This window comes from Bos indicus x Bos taurus, chromosome 7 (assembly GCF_003369695.1).
Source record: "Bos indicus x Bos taurus breed Angus x Brahman F1 hybrid chromosome 7, Bos_hybrid_MaternalHap_v2.0, whole genome shotgun sequence".
In the NCBI taxonomy this organism is placed as follows: domain Eukaryota; kingdom Metazoa; phylum Chordata; class Mammalia; order Artiodactyla; family Bovidae; genus Bos; species Bos indicus x Bos taurus.
Genome location: NC_040082.1, coordinates 68,209,049 through 68,229,493, shown reverse-complemented (window position 1 = coordinate 68,229,493; position 20,445 = coordinate 68,209,049). Strand labels below are relative to the sequence as shown.

General features: G+C 43.7%; 1 protein-coding gene across 1 annotated transcript; it reads right to left on the bottom strand.

The window, feature by feature from the left end:
• Positions 1-222: 222 nt before the first annotated feature.
• LYPD8 (LY6/PLAUR domain containing 8) lies at positions 223-10,880 on the bottom strand. Its single transcript, XM_027546750.1, has 6 exons — positions 10,826-10,880; positions 8,309-8,417; positions 7,824-7,943; positions 5,916-6,077; positions 4,219-4,350; positions 223-1,249 (listed from the first exon to the last, which is right to left on the bottom strand). Exons 2-6 carry the CDS (start codon positions 8,373-8,375, stop codon positions 1,026-1,028), a joined length of 705 nt encoding a protein of 234 aa, XP_027402551.1. The 5' UTR covers positions 8,376-8,417; positions 10,826-10,880; the 3' UTR covers positions 223-1,025.
• Positions 10,881-20,445: the final 9,565 nt, after the last annotated feature.

Genomic DNA, 20,445 nt, shown 5'->3' with positions numbered 1-20,445 from the left:
TGGTTATCTAAGATGTGAACATAAGAGGAAGGTGGGTGAGGGGGTACTAGAACTCTGAACTGTTTTTGAAACTTTGAGAAATCTAAAATTACTTCAAAATTAAAAAAAAAATAAGTAAATAAGAATGAATGTGGTGATGAGTTACCACCAGACGGCCCTTCTGGGGGCTTTGGTCTTAATCATCATTGGCAAGCCTGGACAATAAAGACCCAAACTGGTTTATACCTTTAAAAGTTTTTATTACAGAAAACCCCATTCTTCCAAGTCCAGCTCAAAGCGCCCCCCGCCTGCCCTAGTTTTTTTTTTTTTTTTTTTTACTAAATCTAGGCTTCTGTACATATTGGATCAAATGGTTTTCTTGCTCCTTGGGTATCTGCTATGGAGTCGAGGACTCTGCCACTGATTGTAGGCTCTCCGAGAGGAGGGGCTGGGACTCTGTAGCCGTGTTCCATTCCGTGACACCTGGTCAGCAAGGTACTGACAGCGTTATGCCCCTGCCTAGGAGGCTAAGCAGGGGAATCTGCCAGCCTTCAGCAACCACTGTGCACCCACTTTGGGTCTCATGGTGACAGGGCTCTAGACAATGTCACTGTGATCTTTGACTACAGCTAATACAACTGCTGGCATCAACACAGGGCATTATGGCTGGGACACTCCCTGAGTGTGAGGATGGGGAGAGTGGCATGTCAGTCCCCAGAAATGCAGGATTGCAGGCAAAAGATGCCAGCACAGGAGAAGGGTCTGCTTCTCAGAAGCAAACTGGACAGGGATCAGGGCGGTCCTGGGAGCCCACACACAAAGGTGCAAAGATTTCAAAGGCGAGGAGCTGGGAAGTGATGGTAGACAGTGGCTTGAAGGAAGCCCGGCCCAGAACATATCAGGACAGATTTGATCAGCGAGTGAACCAATGCTTTAATAATAAAGAATAATGTGGCTATCACAGGACATTGCCTGGATGGCTGTGACTGCTACTGCTACTCACTGAGCATTTAAACAGGGGAGGAGAGTGTTTGAGGGTGCAGATCTCAGAGCAGCAGGCTTAGCAGGAGGATGCTGGCTAGGGCCAAGGGTGTGAAGGAGGCTTGAGAGCCAGTGTCAGTGGTGGCCAGGGGAGTGGTTGTTGAGAAGTTGTCTCCACACTCAAACTTTCGGAAAGTGACTCCTCTGAACGTCTGATTTCCAGCACCCAGGGACTCACAGGTGGAGATGCTGACATTGGAGCAACCTTTCAGCACGAGTGTTTTCGTCTCTGTGAATGCAAACGAGACAGTAAGGACTTTACAGTCCCTTCACCCTCCCTCCCCAAGTGACCTGCAAGAGCTGAAACAGGTCTGTTCCTGAAACAGGAGCTTGGAGAAAGGAGCCCAGGATCAAGAACAATAACTGAAAGGTAATGGTAATGGCAGAGTGACCATGGAGGTGAGGGTCTAGATCCCTTCCTTGACCCAGTCCCAGAGGAAACTGAGGCTCCTGAAGTTGGATGTAAGCCTGAGCTGGACCTAAGACTCAAATCTTCAGTTTTTTCCTGAGAACAGGTTCAGACCCTCCATAAATCCTCTGTTCTCAATCCAAGAAGAAGTCAGCACTTCAGACTGCTCCTGGCCTCCACTCCTCTAGGCTCTGCTTTCAATCCCCATTCCTCTCTGGACCTGAGTTCTCTCTACCTGAGTTTTCCTTGAGAAGAGGGGAAACAGTCAGAGGGGATACGAAGAGACTACCATGTCTTTGCTCCTAATCTGTGTTATGATATGTTGAACTCTATTTTAAGGTAAGGTCCTTGGAAAAGACCAAGGGAATTTGCAAAGAAGATGTGATTGTGATTTCAGCTACCTTTTATTGAGTACCAATTATGTGCCAGTATTGCTCTATAATAGTGTATGTGTATTATTCAGTCGTTAAGTCATGTCCAACACTTTGTGATTGCTTTGAAGGCTGCAAGCCAAATTGTCCTGAAGGACAGGCAGTTCACAGAGGAGGAGGGGGCTAGAGGAGGCTATTTGTTAGAGTCAGGGCTATAGTTTGAGTTCAAGGCTGACTCCATCCTTGCTCTGAGAAGGAAGGAGAAACTTCCAAATACCAGTAAAGAAAGAAATTCTTTGCTGTTTTAGAGCAAATATCAGTGTTGAAGGTTGAATTAGAGTGTGTGAGGAAGATATGTTGCTTGGCACATGTCTGCAGTATTTTTTTAAGTGACCTTGGGCAAAAACAAAAACAAAATCCTACATTTATGATGACTTTGATCTGTCTGGCTTTCAGATTAAGTCAAGGCCTGGGACTTTGCAGACACCTTGGAATAAGGTAAGCAGAAACAGCAAGTCCTTCTTATGCCATTGCTGCCTTCAGGCAAAGCTTTAGAATTAGACATCAGAGCTGTGTAGACATCAAGACCCTTAAATGCATATTATTACCTGACATAAATCACTCTGAAAAGGCTACAAACTATACGATTTCAACCATATATATTCTGATAAAGGCAAAACTATAGAAAGAGTAAAGAAAAATCAGAGGTTGCCAGGGGTTAGGGTTAGATAGAGCACAGAGGATTTTCAGGTCAGTGACACTACTGTGCATGATACTATGACAGTAGATACATGTCATCAGACATTTGTCAAAAGCCATATAATATGCAGTACAAACAGTGAACCCTAATGGACTCTAAATGATAGCGATGTGTCAGTGTAGGCTCATGGATGATAACAATGTACCTTTTTGGTGGATGATGTTGATAGTGGGGAAGGCTATATATGTGTAGGGGAAAAAATTATAGAAAAAATATATCTTCCTCTCAATTTTCCTATGAATCTAAAACTTCTCTAAAAAATTAAGTCTATCTTTTTTTTTTTTTTAAGTAAAAAGAAGTTCAGGAGAAGTATAAAGTTTGGCCCCACTAAGAAATCTGCAATTACAATTATGCATCAATTTCCAAAACCATAACTGCCATTTAACAAAAGTTGAAATCAAATTGTACTTGGATATTGGTGCTCTTTAAACTCTTATTATTGTAAGGCATACTGTGGCAGAGGCTGACTGACTGTTCATTTTAGTTTTATGCCTCTTCCTTTCCTGCTGTGTCACCACTGGATTAAATTTCCACCTTCCAGGGCAGTCTGAGTCCCAGACAACAGAATGTGGAAGGGAGTGAGGAACTCCCTTCTAGGCATTGCCTGTAATAACCTTCCTGCCTTCCTCCACTCCCCCTCTTACCCCACCTGCTGGTGAGATGCAAAGAATACAGAAAAGAGCTGCCAAGTCCTGAGTGAGTAGGGGCTGGAGCCTCAAGATGAAAAGTATCCAGGGCCCTGGACTCTGCAATGAACTGCTCCATGAGCAAGAAATAAACTATATTGCATTGAGCCATAGGACATGGAAGCTGCCCTTTAACAGTAATTAACTAACACTAATAGTGTTATATTAGTAATATTAGCATTAGTAATTGGCTAATAGTAATAGTTAATAAATGTATTATTATTTAAATAATCATGCATAACATTTGTCTGAATATTTAAAGAATAATATTTATTAGTTTTATATTGTATGATGGTTCATTTGTATCTCATAACAGTTACTATCAAATTACTCCTGTAGAAAAGAACAGTTGGTTGGATTTTTTTTAGAGAAATCATCATTATTGTTCATTTTCAAATATTCAGTGACTTTTTTAAGTAGGAAACACTGTGTTGATTTACACCATGACCAAGAGGAATAGATCATAGCTAAAATGTAAAATAGCTTTTTAATTTCAATGTTGTTTTTCTTCTTTTTCCAATTGGTTGGGTATTAAAGCCCAATTTGAGTCTCCCTTCTAGGCAACTCTGGTTTTCAGAAGCCAACACCTCTCAGTGACAGGTAGAGAAGGGAAGTTACATATAAAAAGTAATAAAAGTCAAACCCACCCACACCTACAGAACAGCTCAACCTAGTAAAGAAATAAATGCCAGGAGTGACGTGATGCCCTTAAATGAGCCTGGTTTGATTACAAGTCATAAAGAGAATAGAATTCAAAATATGGACAGCCCAGGAGGAATGACACTGGACTGAGGAGCCAAAAATAGCAAGCAACTCAAGTCTACATTAACAGCCTCACAGTCTCAAAGGTACCCTGGCCAAATGTATTTCCTCATCCTATCTCCACCAGGCCTTTTTTGTGAATCCAGAATTTATGATCCAAGGTGTAACCTGTGTTTTAAATTCAAGTCCCATAAAAAGGAATTCACATACCATTTGTAAATTCTGCAATTATACTGACACATCTTTCTCCATAACATTTCCGGGTTTCATTACAGGAAGTTTCATTATTTCCATAACACGCAGGGCACTCCATGTTTCCGGACCCCACTTGATGTGGAGAAGCTGGGTAGAGTAAGAATCATTAACTCAGAACAATGTTATCACAAATATCATGGTATTGCCTGGAGTGGAAGGGGAAATGCAGACAAAGATGCTAGCCAGAGAGACCTCTCAGGGTCTCTCTGCATGCTCAGGAATCTCCGATCCTGCCATAAAAATACCAGTCATCCTATTCCCATGTCTCACCAAAGTATTTGCAGCACTTAACCTCATAGATCTGCCCATACAGACCATCCACTCTTCAAGAACTGTGGTTGATGAGTGTGTTGGGATGAGAAGGGAAAGGTAAGATTTTGAGCTAAAACTAACATTAGCCAGCTATTCTGGATTTAGCCAACAAGTGTGTGACTATTACTAAATCTTGCTCTGAACAAATGAAATCAAGTAATTATTTATCATCGTGACTTTGATTTTTTTAAAAATTATATGAGACCCAGCTCTGCTATGAATGAACCATGCTCTATGACTATGGCCACATTTTCTCCTCTTCAAAACAAAGGTTTTGATCTAAGCCAGCGGTTCTCAAATGACGGTCCAGGAACTCCTGGGGATCCCTGAGATCCTTCCAGGGAGTCCACTAGGTCAAAATTATTTTCATGATGATACTAAGATGTTCTTTGCCTCTTTGTCTTTCCTTCAGGGAAATACAATGGAGTTTTCCAGTGGCAACATGACATGTGAGATTGAAACAGAATAAATGAACAAGCAAATCTGAGAACCAGCTGTATTCTATTAAACCAGAAATTAAAGTGCTTTGAAAAAACATGGAACAATGCCATTCTTTCCACTAAATATATTTTGTTTTGGAAAATAATTATTTCTATTCTAATAACATAAAAATGTTATTAATGTTAACATGTAATGGGTTTTATTATTTTTTAGTAATGGCAACCCACTCCAGTACTCTTGCCTGGAAAATCCCATGGACAGAGGAGCCTGGTGGGCTGCAGTCCATGGGGTCGCTAAGAGTTGGATACGACTGAGCGTCTTCACTTTCACTTTTCACTTTCATGCTTTGGAGAAGGAAATGGCAACCCACTCCAGTGTTCTTGCCTGGAGAATCCCAGGGACGGGGGAGCCTGGTGGGCTGCCGTCTATGGGGTCGCACAGAGTCGGACACGACTGAAGCGACTTAGCAGCAGCAGCAGCAGCAGTAACTAACCAATATTTTTAAAATTTCTTAGCCTTATTTTTAATACAGTAAATATTGATAGATATAGTCCACAGAAACAGAAATTATTTGGGGTCCCTCCGTAATTTTCAAGACTTAGCATCTGGAAAGAGGATGTGAGGCCGCAAAATTTGAAAGCTACTAATTAGCAGCGACTGCCCTCCCACACAGGTTGAAGAGCTGTGATTTCTGTCTTTACTGAGAAACGGAAAGCATAATGTTAGTGCTGGTTTTCTTCATTTGTTTCTCAAGTAATTGTTGTATGTCAGCTGTTAATGTTACCCAACTATGCACTGAAGTGCCTAGGCTTAATGTATCCATCTAAGCTTGACAATCACAAGTCGTGAAAGAAGGGATGGATATGGGAGGACAGAGGGAAGATGTGGCCAGCACCCACCGGTGGTATTACTGGTTTGATTGCATGGCTCTCCTAGGCAACACTGGCTTTCAAAGTGGAAGGTTTCATTTTCAGATACAGAGACCGTGAAAGACTCAACCGTGGTGTTACTGCAGTTCTCTTCAGAGCAGGCATGATCCTCATACCATGTGGGGTGTTCTCCTACACAAAGGCAAACACAGACTATCAGTCCTGGGTACAAAGCATTCAGGGAGCAACTGCTTTAGGCAAGGACAGAAAATACACTCTCAGCTCAGTGCAATTTAGGGGACACTGAAGAGAGTTTCCTGCAAAAAGAAAAAATCCTTCCCCAAAAAGTAGTTTCTGGCTTCAGCAGGAGATCTTGCAGCTTAAATTGCAGGTGAAAGGCTGATGGGTGAAGTGGATGGTTCACACTGACACGCCCAAAGCCAATGATCAGTCTTAACATCTCTAAATATAGCCAAGCAGATGTGGTGGGTCTATATACAACATGATATTGAACCTGAAACTAGCAAAGCTTATAGACCAAAGCTGTGCAATATGGTGGTCATTTATAAAGCTCTATGTGGTCAGTTACAAATCACTTCCTCATATTTCAAGAGATCAATACCTGAATGTACATATAAGACAGCATTGATATACACATTAACATCACTGAAAAAAAACTTCTACTGAACAGCATGAGTACAGTTTACAGGAAATACCAGGACGAGCGGAACAAGTGAAATGACATCACAAAGAAGCAATCAAGCAAAGCCAGAATATGAGACAGCTACAGGACAAATGCCCCTATTTCTCCAACCATTCAATGGAATTGAGCAAAAAAAGAAAAGATCTTACTAAACAAACTAGGCACGATAGACCTAACAGCAAAATGTAATTTTGTTTGGGTCCAAATTCCAATGCATCAATTATATTTCAATATCTTTGAAATATATTGAACATTTTTAAGGTCACCTTAATTTTAAAATTTAAAAGTATAGCTAATTTTCTTAGGTGTGATCCTTGTATGGTAGTTATGTAAAAAGCAGGGGAGAGTTCTTACCAGAGATGAACAATGAAGTGTTTATAAGGGAAATAATATGTTATCTAAATTTCTTTAAAATACTATGGGGAGTAAATTAGGAGTTAAGGATTAAAATATACATGTCACTATATATAAAATAAATCACCAACAAGGACCTACTGAATAGCCCAGGGAACCATACTCAATAACTTGTAATAACCTATAATGGAAAAGAATCCATTTTCCTAAAATGGAAAAGAATTTGTGTTTGTGTGTGTGTGTGTGTGTATGAGACTCACTTTGCTGTACACCTGAAACTAACACAGTATTGTAAATCAAATATATTTCAGTAAAAATTTAAAGAATAAAAATGCTATGGGAAAAAAATAGCAAAATGTTAATTGTTGACACAGGACCACAGTTCACTATACTCCTCTTCCTGCTTTTGTGTATGTTTGAAATGGTCATAATAAAAAGTTAAAAATAAATCAAAATGCTCTGAGAGAGCTGTAACAATCATACAAGCAAAATACCCTGGAAGGAAGTCAGAGTGAAAGTATGTTGAATCTGAAACAGGAAGGAACACTGAGAAGAAGGAAAGGGGAGCAGAAAATGGAAAAGTGAAAGCACCTAGAGAGAGTTGACTGCTTATACTTTAGCTAAGAGCTGTCCCTGCTTCTCATGTCCATTAGGATGGGCCTACAATGAGGTTTCAGCCAGAGGAAGCAATTCCAAGGAGCCACAGGGGCTTGTCCGCTTGCTTGGCTGGACACTTGCATGTTGCTTCTCCTGGGAGGTGCCTTCATGACTCCCTCTCTCCGTGCACAGCCCAGCCTTAGCCTTCCTTTTCCTGGCCAACCCCTCCAGCACCTGCCCTGTGCAAGTTCCAGAAATGAGAATGATCAGTGCCTGAGGCTCACCATGATAAAAGTTGGTTGAGAAACTTGTACAGCTGGTGGTGGCATTTGAGGGACACTCCGTGGCATTTTTTGCAACACAGCTGTCTTTCAATGAATTACACTGTATACAGCGCAGTGTATCTGGGGAGACAAAATATTTGGCATCATCAACATTCAGGAGACACTAATAGAGTTTGCTTTGGAAAAAGCACCACACTTACCTCACGTTAAAAGAATAGTCAAGATAGCATCCCTTCCCTCTGGGGTCCCCCAAACTTTAAGCTGTGAGATGTCTACCATTCTCCGGTTGGAAGACCCAACCTTGACCCACAGCACAGAGTGGTATCACAGGGTGCAGTGTGCAAGAAGGGGTCTCACAGTCTTCACTGCCCACATCTTGACAAGAGGTCACTTGAGGGGATTCCAGAGCACCAAGACTGACAAGAATCTGGTGAGATGAAAAATGGGGTCTTCATTCCAAAAGGGAGCAACATGGTTTCCCTCACCTACAGCTGCAACCGTGAGCACGACGACGATACCAGCAAAGAGGAAGCTCTTCATGGTGCTGGACATATATCTCCTGAAGACGAGAACTGTGGCTGCAGAGCCTCAAGCCTGAAGAGAGAGGCACAAAGAAAACAGTCCGGGGATTCAGAAGATTGCTAGAGCGTGATATCCCCTAGGGTTGCAATCACACTTCAACAAACCTAGCCCAACCTTGTGACGGAAGGAATCAACATCATCAGCTGGAAGCACAGAGCCATGATACAGATTCAAACCTGCCTTTAGACCCACAAGAATCTGAGTTTTCCCTTTGCCTACAAAGGTATCTACATACACAGGTACGAAAGCCTGGGGCATTTCCTACAGAGCCACTACAGATACAAAATGGGCAGGCAGATGATTGCCAGCCCCACTGAGGACAGGCGTCCAAGAAGAAAGCTGGACTGTGCTCTCCCAGAGCACAGTGTCCATCCTCTAGTTGGAATCTTGCCACTTTCACATAATGCCGTTAGGGGCTCTGTCTCTGCCATCACCACTCCAATAAGCAGATACCTACTGAGCACTTACTCTGTTCTGAACATTTACTTGCATTGATTCATGTAATTCCTCCATCTCTGTAGGCAGGTACTATTATTAGGATCACCTTTACTTCAAAGGGGGGAATTAAGCCCCTGAGAAGTTAGGTAAGCACTCAAAGTCGAGGTCACACTCCGGAGAGGAATAAAAGCTGGATTTGGCCCAGATCCCTAATCCTCACTCCACACTGCCTCCAACAGACATGACTCCCAAAGCCCCAGACCCAAAGGTCCCAGCACACCTCTGACAGGTCCGTCATCAACCTCTCTGAACCTGTAAGTTGTCTAATAGCTAAGGTTTAGCTGTATTTATTAAGATCCTGAGAGTTGGAGACTAGAAAATGTAAACTACTATATATAGGATGGATAAACAGCCAGTTCCTACTGTACAGCACAAGGGACTATATTCAATATCTTGTGATAATCCATAATGTAAAAGAATATTTTTTAAAAAAGAATGCCTATATGTGTAAAACTGAGTCACTTTGCTCTACAGCAGATTAGCACAACATTGTATATCAGCTATACTTTAAATTAAATAAATAAATATCCTGAATCAGAGCTCCTAAAATTTCAATTTGCCCATGTATCAAAGCAGCATGAAAGGGAACTGTCTGGCTCTGCACTGAGTCCTTCTTTATCATTAGCTCATTTATCCTGTGAACAGGAGGCAGGAGCCACATGTGGCCACTTACATTTGGATTCATCGAAGGAATAAAAAAGAAACATTATTTCTCAGACTGGCCATGTTGCAGTGCCCAGTGGCCACCTGTGGCTGGTGGCTGCTGTACTGGCCAGTGCAGGTATGAAACAAGCCCCAGGGCACAGTGCTGCTATAAAGATTTTTGCCTACTCCCCAGCTGAAAAACCTGCAGAAGGAGGGATAATGAAAATTGCCCAAACTCATTCAGCTTGTAAGACCAAAAGTGGGACTCCATTCGGGGTCCTTCCAGGTCCAAAATCGAGTTGTACCATGAAAACTGCCACTTATTAAAGAGCAGCAAACCTTCTACTGGGCGCTGCAACCCACCGCCTGCATCCCACTTCACCAACCACACATACATGTACCCCCCCAACATACACACACACACGCACAACACTATGATCACCTAGTTAACTTATTAGGGGTCAGTGAAAAGAAAGAGAAACTAGTCACAGTCAGGGAAGACAGATGGCCCATCAATTATCTAATGGCCCCAATATTTAGAGATCCAAGGAGAAAAAGTACGTTTGGTTTGGAGGCTGTGGCAGATGTTCTATGCATTGTCCCCTACATCCTCCCCTGCCGTGACCGCTCCAGGCACAGAACCCCAGTGCAGAGAGGTTCAGGGACTGGGCTTCCTAGGAAGGGCATCTCAAGCCTTGTGGGTGTAAAGGAAGAGGAGCTAGGGTGAAAAATGAGAAAGAGGCCACAGAAGCCACATCAATTAAGTGCACAAATCACCTCAGCCCAGGTACCGACCTGATGATTAGCCTCATTTTCAGAGGGACATAATGGAGGCCCAGAGTGGTCAGGACTCTGCCCAGGAACACACAGCAGAGAGACAGAGACTGAAGGTGGTGAGACCAAGGGGCCAGCAAGCTGGGGGCCAGGGCAGAGGGCCCCATAGGGAAAATGAGAGCAAGCGCATCTGTACACCCCTTTGCAAAGTCCTTCCCCCTCATTTTATCATTGGACATTTTCAGCAGTCTGAGAGGGTCCTATCACAATCGCTCTCATGTTACACAGAGGAGCACGAGCTCACAGAAACTGCGAGAAGGACACCACGAACACACGGAGCAAAGTCCAGTACCTCTTGACTCCAGCCTTCCCCTCCTGGGCACTGCTGAAGCAGCGAGAACCAAGAGAACGCCCTGGACCCCAGACAGCTCTGAACACCTTTCCCCTGCTCTCAGCTGCTCCCAGGCTGGGCCCCGCTTCAAAGCTCAGCCCCACTCCTTTACCTTCTCTGTCTGGCCCAGAGACTGCCCTGCAGAAGGTGGATCCCAGCAGAAGGCTGGAGAAGGTGTGTGAGGGGCCTTATATAGCAGGTGGCTGCACAATCAGAAAGCACAACCGCCTACAGGGAGGGGCTTCTGGGCCAGACTGGGCCCTGCCCAACTGCAGAGCCATACACGGCTTAACCCTTGGCAGCTATGATGCTGGTCAAGTCTCTGAAGCCTCCAGGAATTGAGAAAAACTTTGGTCAGGGCCTGCCTTTGGCAAAAGATACAGAGGAGCCAGATATGTCCCTGGCATTGTCTCATGTGGGCCACCACCCACCAGATGGATTCCATGACCAGTAGATGGATCACAAGTATCACCTTATCCTGACCTCGCAAAGCAGTCACCTTGATTAGCCCATCTACAGATGAGGAAACAAAGGTACATAAGAGAAACCTAATAGGGCTTCCCTGGTGGCTCAGTGATGAAGAATCTGCCTGCCACTGCAGGAGACAGGTTCAATCCATGGTCCAGGAAGATCCCACATACCTCGGAGCAGCTAAGCCTGGGAACCAAAACTACTGAAGCCTGTGTGCCTGGAGCCGGTGCTCCGCAAAGCCATCACAATGAGAAGCCCGGGCCCGGGCACCACAACTAGAGTAGCCCCTGCTTGCTGCAACTAGAGAAAAAGTCCACACAGCAATGAAGACCCAGCACAGCCAAAAAATAAATAAATAAATGATTGTTTTAAAAGAGAGAGAACGATAACAGACTCTCCCAAGATTACACAGCTGGGAAAGACTCAAAACTCAGAATCAGGTCACATGGGGGTTGTGCAGCTCAGGGAAGAAGCTCAGGTCTCCTTGGGCAAGTGTCTGAACTTCACTAATTCTTAGGGTCCTCCAGCCAAGATGAGGATAAACTCATTGTACAATCTCACAGGGTAGAGGGGCCATAAAGCCCCTGCTTGCAGAATACACTATGCACCTCAGTGAGGGGCCCACAGCCCCTGCTGCTGCTGCCCCCCCACACCCTAGGCATTTCGTCTGGCAGCACGGTCTGGGCAGCCTCTGTTGGTGAGAGCAGAGGCGGGCCAGCCTCCTCCCAGCACCTTCCCATCGTGGTGTGTGTGTGCTTCTGGCTTTGACTGTGGATCTGAGCTCCCTTCCCTCCTGCTGTTCCTACCCCTTCAGACACTTACACTCTCACATACAGACATACCACACACACAGAGGTTTCAGGTAGGCATCTCACCAACACTTCCCAGCGGGCAGTTAAATCTTAAGAGTTCTCTCTCTTGAATATACTCCTTGTCCATCTGCTGACCTCTTTGCCCGGACTGTGGCTCAGGTCTCCTTCTTTCCTTAAATTCATGCATTTAATCAACAAATGGGGCATCCCATGCCCACTCTAGGAATTTGGGAGGTATTTGGGCAAACAGAGACTTTGCCTTCTGTAGGAGTATAGTCTAGAGGGAGGGACATGACACAGATAAAGTAATAAATAAGCAAATTACAGGGTAGATTAGGATATGGTGACTGCACTGGCGAAAAAAGAGTAGTGAGGGATCAACCGTGCTGGGGGAGGGGACACATGATTCAATTTTAAATAGAGAGGCATTGGTCTCACGGAGAAGGCAAAATCTGAGTTATTTCTATATGCAGATCCTCTGGCCATCTCCTGTTTTCTCCTTTCTTACCCTTCTGCCATCAGTCTGACTACAACAGCATTTTCCAAAACAAAGGTAGCTCCCTCCTTAATAGAATCCTCAGTTCAGTTCAGTTCAGGAGCTCAGTCATCTCCGACTCTTTGTGACCCCATGAATTGCAGCACGCCAGGCCTCCCTGTCCATCACTAACTCCTGGAGTTCACTCAGACTCACAGCCATCGAGTCGGTGATGCCGTCCAGCCATCTCATCCTCTGTCATCTCCTTCTCCTCCTTCTCCCAATCCCTCCCAGCATCAGAGTCTTTTCCAATGAGTCAACTCTTCGCACGAGGTGGCCAAAGTACTGGAGTTTCAGCTTTAGCATCATTCCTTCCAAAGAACACCCAGGATTGGTCTCCTTTAGAATGGACTGGTTGGATCTCCTTGCAATCCACGGGACTCTCAAGAGTCTTCTCCAACACCACAGTTCAAAAGCATCAATTCTTCGGCGCTCAGCCTTCTTCACAGTCCAACTCTCACATCCATACATGACCACAGGAAAAACCATAGCCTTGACTAGACAGACCTTTGTTGGCAAAGTAATGTCTCTGCTTTTGAATATGCTATCTAGGTTAGTCATAACTTTTCTTCCAAGGAGTAAGCGTCTTTTAATTTCATGGCTGCAGCCACCATCTGCAGTGATTTTGGAGCCCAGAAAAATAAAGTCAGCCACTGCTTCCACTGTTTCCCCATCTATTTGCCATGAAGCAATGGGACCAGATGCCATGATCTTCGTTTTCTGAATGGTGAGCTTTAAGCCAACTTTTTCACTCTCTACTTTCACTTTCATCAAGAGGCTTTTTAGCTCCTCTTCACTTTCTGCCATAAGGGTGGTGTCATCTGCATATCTGAGGTTATTGATATTTCTCCCGACAATCTTGATTCCAGCTTGTGCTCCTTGCAGCCCAGCGTTTCTCACAGTGTACTCTGCATAGAAGTTAAATAAGCAATGCCATTCTCCCAAATCTTCCCACCCTCTCCCTCTCCCACAGAGTCCATATGACTGTTCTATACATCAGTGTCTCTTTTGCTGTCTCATACACAGGGTTATTGTTACCATCTTTCTAAATTCCATATATATGCGTTAGTATACTGTATTGGTGTTTTCCTTTCTGGCTTACTTCACTCTGTATAATAGGCTCCAGTTTCATCCACCTCATTAGAACTGATTCAAATGTATTCTTTTTAATGGCTGAGGAATACTCCATTGTGTATATGTACCACAGCTTTCTTATCCATTCATTGGCTGATGGACATCTAGGTTGCTTCCATGTCCTGGCTATTATAAATAGTGCTGCGATGAGCATTGGGGTACACGTGTCTCTTTCCCTTCTGGTTTCCTCAGTGTGTATGCCCAGCAGTGGGATTGCTGGATCATAAGGCAATGTATAAAACGAGTCGCCAGTCCAGGTTCGATGCACGATACTGGATGCTTGGGGCTGGTGCACTGGGACGACCCAGAGGGATGGTATGGGGAGAGAGGAGGGAGGAGGGTTCAGGATGGGGAACACATGTATACCTGTGGCGGATTCATTTCGATATTTGGCAAAACTAATACAATATTGTAAAGTTTAAAAATAAAATAAAAAAAAAGAAGTTAAATAAGCAGGGTGACAATATACAGCCTTGACGTACTCCTTTTCCTATTTGGAACCAGTCTGTTGTTCCATGTCCAGTTCTAACTGTTGCTTCTTGACCTGCATATAGGTTTCTCAAGAGGCAGGTCAGGTGGTCTGGTATTCCCATCTCTTTCAGAATTTTCCACAGTTTATTGTGATCCACACAGTCAAAGGCTTTGGCATAGTCAGTAAAGCAGAAATAGATGTTTTTCTGGAACTCTCTTGCTTTTTCAATGATCCTGCTGCTGCTGCTGCTGCTCCTGTCGCTTCAGTCGTGTCTGACTCTGTGCGACCCCAGAGACGGCAGCCCACCAGGCTCCCCCGTCCCTGGGATTCTCCAGGCAAGAACACTGGAGTGGGTTGCCATTTCCTTCTCCAATGTATGAAAGTGAAAAGTGAAAGTGAAGTCGCTCAGTAGTGTCCAACTCTCCGCAACCCCATGGACTGCAGCCTAAGAGGCTCCCCCACCCATGGGATTTTCCAGGCAAGAGCACTGGAGTGGATTACCACTGCCTTCGATGATCCTACTCAGTCCTAATTCCAGCCTCGTGGCAGGGCCCAGTGGAAGAATGTGCCAGGGCCCAGTGGGAGAGGTGGGAGCAGGAGCAGCCAATGGGATGTGGGTGGAAGAGGGTCTGAGGACAGAAGAGTTGAAGAGCCCCATATGCTGCCTTTGAGATAATAGCCCAGGGAGGGGCAGTAACCAGGGGTGGGGGTGAGGGGGTGGGGGAGAGGCCGGGGGACAGGTTGTCCACCAGGATCAAGCTGAGGACACACAGGAAAACCAATCTGGCCAATGTTAATTCTTCTTAGAAGGCACTAGACACCCAGGAATGTCTGGATCTGAATCTAGACTTTGCTCCTCATGTCCCCTAAATTATGTACTAACCTGGCTTGCTGGGCCCAAGTTCTCCATCCATAAAAGGGGAACACCAGACCCTGAAGAAACACCTACTGATTATTTCCTCCTGGAATTCTTTTTTTTTTTTTAATATTTATTTTTGGCTGTGTCAGGTCTTAGTTGTGGCACAGCTCTCTAGCTGTGGCCCAACATGTGGGATCTCAGTTCCCTGACCAGGGATTGAACCCACATCCTCTGCATTGGAAGGCAGATTCATACCCACTGGCCCACCAGAGTAGTCCCTCCCCCTGTGATTCTTATCCCGTTTCACTGTGCTTTTGCCAGTGTCATCTAATTGTAATGCCATGAACGCATTTGATCAAGTGTGATGCAGTAACAGCCTCTGAAGTGGGCTGTGCACAACCATTCATGGCAGCCCTGGGTCTGCCCCTCCCAAGGCCCTGGGCAAGATGTATCATTAACCCCTTGAAAGATGAAGAGACTAAGCCACAGAGAGGACTTGCCTCCAGGCCTTCAGGCACCAGGACCAACAACCTTTCCATTCCAACACAGCCTATGTGGAACCAGCCTCTGCCCATGGGGCTGAAAACATCAACCCAGCTTTCCCATCTCGCTGTTCCAGTCTCTGTCATCACTGTGGGGCTATCAGGATCCAACTGCCAGGATTGCTCCAAGGTTTTATAAGAAATCACCCCCACAAAACAAGCCCTCCTGACTAACCAAGAAATCCAGGGACCCAAGAGAAACAGGGTCTCAATACAGAGCCCAACTTTTACTCTTAAAGTAAAGACAGGGGGCATAGCCCAACCACGCTGATTCCATTATCCCCTTAGAACAGGGCAAGGCTCTGTCCTTATGACCTCTCCATGAGACAAACTGGGACTCACTTGGATCCTGGTGAGTCATCCTGGGGTGTGAACCTGTAACCACTGTGGGAAATGGGCTTCTCCCATTTCCCTCAATTTCTCCCATTTCCCTTGATCATTAGCAGAAGGAATGATCAAAGCTTGGAAGTGAGTTCTTTGAGGAGACCACTCAGTTTGGGAATAAACATGCAGAGGGGGCCGGGATCGGAACAGGATGGCCAGAGCAGGAACTCCAACCAGTGTCCAAGCTGAGAACTAGAAAAAGGGTCCCCTGCTTCATCCATTCTCTGTCTGGGTTTGCTTCAGGGAGCTTTCATTGACTGGCTTGTTCCTCCAGCCTGGAAATGTGAGAACAGGCTAAAATAATGAAATTATTATCCCTAACTGCAGCACCATGCAGGAGAAATGTATGAGCCCTGAGAGCTAAGCCTCCCAAATGGTCCATGCTCTGGATAAAATGATAATCCTCTGACTCCTGAGTTCTCCTTTTGTCAAATGGGAAAAGCATTTGACAAAAACAATTCCAGAAAACCATTCCTTCCATTATAGACTCTGCTCCTAGAGTCTGCACTAGTGACAGCACAGTCCGGGGGGCGCATCAGGTCACACAGGGCAGGAGCTAAAGCAGGACCCAACCTCGGAGCACACTTCTGCCACCTACCAATTGAGCTTGGACATTTAGTTCCATGTTCTCTAAGTCTGTTTCCTCGCCTGAGAGAACGGGACATCCATAATATCCAACTTTTCATAAAGATGAAGAGGAAACACTCTTTAGACGGGGCACACAGTGTTATAAATTTAGCTCAAAGAATTTTTGCTATGATACATTCCATCAGTTCAGTCACTGGCAGTTTTCCTGGGCTTCCTTTGTGTCATGCAACATGTCCAGGACCAAACAAGTAATCATTCCAGGACATTTTCAATATGACCATTTCTAAAAAAAGAAAAAAGAAAACCAGGCTCTAAATATATTTAAAGAATTATTGCATCCAACATTATAAAAACAGTTTGTCTGCCTGATCTATAATGTGAACCTCCACTGGGTTGGGGACAAAGGACAAAAAACAGCAGACAGGCCTGGTTTGACACCTGCCTATGCCAGTTATCAGCTGTGTAAACTTGGTTAAGATTCTTAGTGTCTCCATTAAAACAAAGGGACATAAATTTTCTTGGAGGCTCACTCACATAGTGGCTGCTGACACACAAAGAATAGCAGCTGCCTTTCCCTCATCTTTTTTCTGACAATTGAACCTTAAAAGCCCTCATTTATTCCATAAATATGTGTTTGGGCATTTACTCTGTGCCAAACCCTGGATAGTGGATTTACAAAGTTAATGAGACAGATGAGTTCCTTGTCATCCCAAAGAATTTAAGCTAATAACAACAACTACAAACAAACAAACATTTTTTAAATAAACAGACAAAGATAATTGCAAACTGAAGATTTGTGATGGAAACAAAATGGTAACTGAGTTAGGAAAGAATAAGGCTGGGGTTTGAAGGCATCTCCAAGAGGTAAGAAGGAAACAGTCAAGGGAAGAGGGAAGTCAGATGGTTCCCAGAACAGGACAAAAAACATGAGCAAAAAAAAAGGTTTCTTAGTCAAGAGCATGCCTTGCTGAAGGAACTAAGCAAAAAGGCACACCAGTGTATTGAAGAACCACATGGTTATATCCACACCTTACTGAGCTCATTTCAACATTTTATGTTGGTTCTTCAACCAAACAGCTTAGATGGAGTGCAAAGAGCACCAGGCTTATTGACGGAAAATGAGAGTTCAAAACCTAGTTTTGTAATTCAGTAACTGGGTGTTAACTTTTATCCATGAGTCCCAATTTCCTTAGATAAAACGGTAAAATTAGTAATACCTACCTGAGAGAAAATGAATAGTGACTACCTTCATCCATGACATACAATGGGAGATAGTTAATTCATCACTGGTTTTATCATTCCTAATGAACATGGTAGGTGATATCCCTTACAGATCATGCCAAAGTTATTGTGTCCATTTGGAGCAAAATAAAGCTGATAGCGAGACTCTGTGGTTGTTGTTGTTCTTCTTCTTGAGTCACTAATTTGTATCTGACTCTTTGCAACCCCATGGACTGCAGTACACCAGGCTTCCCTGTCCTTCATTTTTCTCCTGGAGTTTGCTCAAATTCATGTCCATAGGACTGAATTGCATTGCCTTGAGAAGAATATGAAGACTCAATTTTCCTTTCTAGGCAATGAGTTAGGCAACCTGTTCTCATTGTTGAGAAGTCTGAACTGGCCCCAGGTAACTCCCTCCTCTAGCCCCTAGCTCATTCTTCCTCATCTCAGAACCAGCAGCTCCAGGCAGAGGACAGCTTCCATTAGCAGCCGGCCGAGCCAAAGGTGATAGCATTGGTGAGATTCCAGAAGGGAGCAAGGATTGGGATTCTGTGTCTCTTGGGATGCAGTGGAGTTGAGTTTCCCTGGGAAGAAGAGAGAACAAAGACAATACTTGAGGGTTCATAGGAAACAGAGGGAGGAAAATTGAGGACGAGTGAAAAGAGACCCAGAAGAAAGACGAATCATCCAGGACTATCCTTTCCACCTTCTGCCACCTCTGTGAGACCCAAGACAGAAGTGAGTTGACTCAGGCTCCTTCTAGGCATGTCAGTCTATTCCATTCGCCAACCTGTTACTGAATGCACCTCCACTGGTGGGAAACACTGCCTGCCCTCCTTCTGAGAGGTATTGACATCCACTTTCTCATCACTCTGATAACAGATGGCAGTGTTATTTTTCTTTGTTACTTTTCAACATAAAATCTAGGAAACCTATAGCAGCTCCAAATAGTGTTTGGGAATCCATGCAGCAGACACTTCATCCTTTTATTCAGTTTGTCCTAAACCCAGAAGCTAGAACAGTGAAGAGCTAAGAAGGACTGGCAGGACTAAAGCAATTAAAAACAAGTACATGGGTGGCTGAAGATAACACGCAAGGCTATTTCTTGCATCTTGCTTCCAAGCCTCTGTCTATTTGCTTACTGGTACAGGGACAAACTTTCCAAGCCTCTGTGACTCATGCAAATAACATACTCCTTTAGGGAATATCATGCTGTTTCAGAAAAAAGAAATGAGTTATTAAAAGGTGAAACAGTAAAAGGCCTATATTGATGTTGGTGGCAATAAGGAAGTATGGAATACAGGGCTGGTTTATATTTCTGGTTTTCATAGGCTGTGTGATTTTGGCCAAAGTCCTTCCCCCATTTGTACTCTAGGAAAGACACTGGGATACAAAGGGGGGAAGTCCAGAATTCAGTCTAGTTTCAAGAGTATATTGTTGTTTCTTGAAATGGGGATTTAGATAAGAGATTTGTGGACATATAATTCAAGGCTGTTTTTTTTTTAATATAAATTTATTTATTTTAATTGGAGGTTAATTACTTTACAGTATTGTATTGGTTTTGCCATACATTAACATGAATCCACCACGGGTGTACATGTGTTCCCCATCCTGAACCCCCCTCCCACCTCCCTCCCCATACCATCCCTCAAGGCTGTTTTTAAAATTTCTGGTTGTTTTCTTCCAACCACCAAAACAGTTTTTGAAAAATACTTTTTGACTCAAAATTAAAGATAGCTATCTTTTCCATTACAGACCAGCCTGAGGTTTGCTTAAGCACCTTTTTTGAGCACCAAGGGGAAATATTCATAACAGTGAAATCAGCCTATGATGCATTACATGATATAAAATAAATTTAATATGTCTATGAAAATGCTTTTTAGCCTAAACTGTAGTGCTTACACATAAGCACTGTCAATATTACTAAACTGCTGCAAAAGGAGGAACTTGTCAACACCATTTTGGCTCAAGTCACAGTGATTCAACAGAAAGAGTGAAAGCTCTGATTCAGGCAACTGATTCAAGCATTTACACAAAACTGGGGATGAAGTGCTATATAAATCATTAAGATTTTATGGAAGAAATCACATACACTCCCCTCCCATGGACTGTTGAGACTCCAGCATTTCTAAATAAAATGCCGATCAATGGAACAAAATAGAAAGCCCAGAGATAAATCCATGCACCTATGGACACCTTATCTTTGACAAAGGAGGCAAGAATATACAATGGATTAAAAACAATCTCTTTAACAAGTGGTGCTGGGAAAACTGGTCAACCACTTGTAACAGAATGAAACTAGAACACTTTCTAACACTATACACAAAAATAAACTCAAAATGGATTAAAGATCTAAGTGTAAGACCCGAAACTATAAAACTCCTAGAGGCAAACATAGGCAAAACACTCTCCGACATACATCACATCAGGATCCTCTACGACCCACCTCCCAGAATATTGGAAATAAAAGCAAAAATAAACAAATGTGACCTAATTAAACTTAAAAGCTTCTGCACAACAAAGGAAACTATAAGCAAGGTGAAAAGACAGCCTTCAGAATGGGAGAAAATAATAGCAAATGAAGCAACTGACAAACAACTAATCACAAAAATATACAAGCAACTCCTACAGCTCAATTCCAGAAAAATAAACAACCCAATCAAAATATGGGCCAAAGAACTAAATAGACATTTCTCCAAAGAAGACATACAGAT